General features: G+C 42.2%; 1 protein-coding gene across 1 annotated transcript in view; it reads left to right on the plus strand.

Annotated features, from left to right (window-relative positions):
* Positions 1–1,081, plus strand: part of LOC104959473 (integrator complex subunit 7-like) — a 7,401-nt gene extending 6,320 nt beyond the window's left edge. Inside the window, exons 10-12 of the mRNA XM_010787373.1 lie at positions 553–715; positions 803–892; positions 1,003–1,081. Coding sequence (XP_010785675.1) covers positions 553–715; positions 803–892; positions 1,003–1,081 — 332 coding nt within the window. The remainder of the gene's footprint in view (positions 1–552; positions 716–802; positions 893–1,002) is intronic.
* Positions 1,082–1,720: the final 639 nt, after the last annotated feature.

The raw sequence follows: 1,720 nt of genomic DNA on the forward strand, positions 1-1,720 counted from the left end.
AACAACTTCCGGTTGACGCTTTCAAGCTTTTCAAAATAAAAGCAAATAATTTGTGTTCTTACGTTTTTTTATGAAAACAAGCTAAATATGAATGTCACGCACACGCACACACACACACACACACGTGTGTGTGAGAAGGAGAAGGAAGCAAAGAGCAACATAGTTTTTGACCTGAGAAAATATGAGTTTGTATTTGATACCTTTTGTTGAAGTAAAGAGTCAAACAAACTATCCTGAGACGTATCTTGTCCGAGTCAAGCTTATTTGCTATCTGTGAATCGAATTTTGGATTACTGGAACTACAGTCAATAATAATAGTTTTGTGTTAGTAATAGTGTTCGTGTCATGATATTCCTTTTTTTTTTACCATTTTCAAAAAAGTCCTTGTGAATTTTATTTGTACATTACTAATGAATTTAGTTTCCCTTCTCTCCTGCAGATAAAGAGAGCAAAAAGAAGCGCTCTCGCTCTAGATCCAGGTCTAGGAGGAGGAGATCCAGATCACGTTCAAAACACAGGTGTGTGGTACTCCTATGACTTTATCTGTTGTAGTTTCCCAATACAATGAATTGATCAAACTGTACGGTTGCAGGAGAACCAGGAGCAAATCACAGCGGCGGCGGTCCAACTCCAGAAGCAGGAAGCGCTCCAAAAGCCCCCGCAGGAGACACACCGACTCCAGAGACCAAAGCAAGCGATCTCCGAGCAGATCACGGTGGGTTTACCGCTATACACATGATGGTTTGAAGATGAACTCAAGCCTGATGTGAAACTGTATTTCTAACGTAAACGGTATCTACAGGGATAGAAAGAAAGACGATTCAGGGAAAAGACGATCCAAAACACCGCCTAAAAGTTACAGCACAACCAGGAGGTCACGCAGCGAGGAACGGTGAGTGGATCTCGGCAGCCGAAACAAAAACATGTCAAAATAAACGTTCATTCTGTGGCCAGGGATCTCAGTCTCCACGTAATACATGTTGTTCCTGTTCTGCTACACAGGAGACGCAGGAAAAGTCGCAGCAAGAGCCGATCTCCTCCTAAAAAAAAGACTCCATCTCCTCGACGGTTGGTATTTTGATGTGAAATATTTGTGCTTCATACTAGGGCTGCACGATTTTGGGAACAAATCTAATTGCGATTTTTCTGACAAATATTGCGATTTGCGATATTTGTTTTTAAGCAACCCAACGTATGTTTATTGTAAAATGCGGCCATAACTCCGGCTAGGAAGGTCGTATCAACATGCTCCCGTCTCTAGCCCGAGCTACGAGTGAAAGAACTAAACTTACATGAAACTTCCGTTGGGTTGCTTTAAAGTCAAGCTTCAGTTTAAGGTTCACCCTGTAATAGAAACATGTGATGGAGCATTACTAACCTGACTCAGATGGTTTGTTTCACCAAACCATCTAGGAAAGCTCCATTGGAAGCCATTTGGAAAGGGCAGGCACTTTCAANACCCCCGCAGCCCGAGCTACGAGTGAAAGAACTAAACTTACATGAAACTTCCGTTGGGTTGCTTTAAAGTCAAGCTTCAGTTTAAGATGCACCCTGTAATAGAAACATGTGATGGAGCATTACTAACCTGACTCAGACGGTTTGTTTCACCAAACCATCCAGGAAAGCGCCATTGACTGCAGCGTCCTAAAACCCGGACGTAAGTTAGCATTTTACCACTTCCGGTTCCTTCGACAAAAACCAATGCAATTTTGGAAAATAG

This window comes from Notothenia coriiceps, unplaced genomic scaffold (genome assembly GCF_000735185.1).
Source record: "Notothenia coriiceps isolate Sejong01 unplaced genomic scaffold, NC01 NC01_scaffold00030272, whole genome shotgun sequence".
In the NCBI taxonomy this organism is placed as follows: domain Eukaryota; kingdom Metazoa; phylum Chordata; class Actinopteri; order Perciformes; family Nototheniidae; genus Notothenia; species Notothenia coriiceps.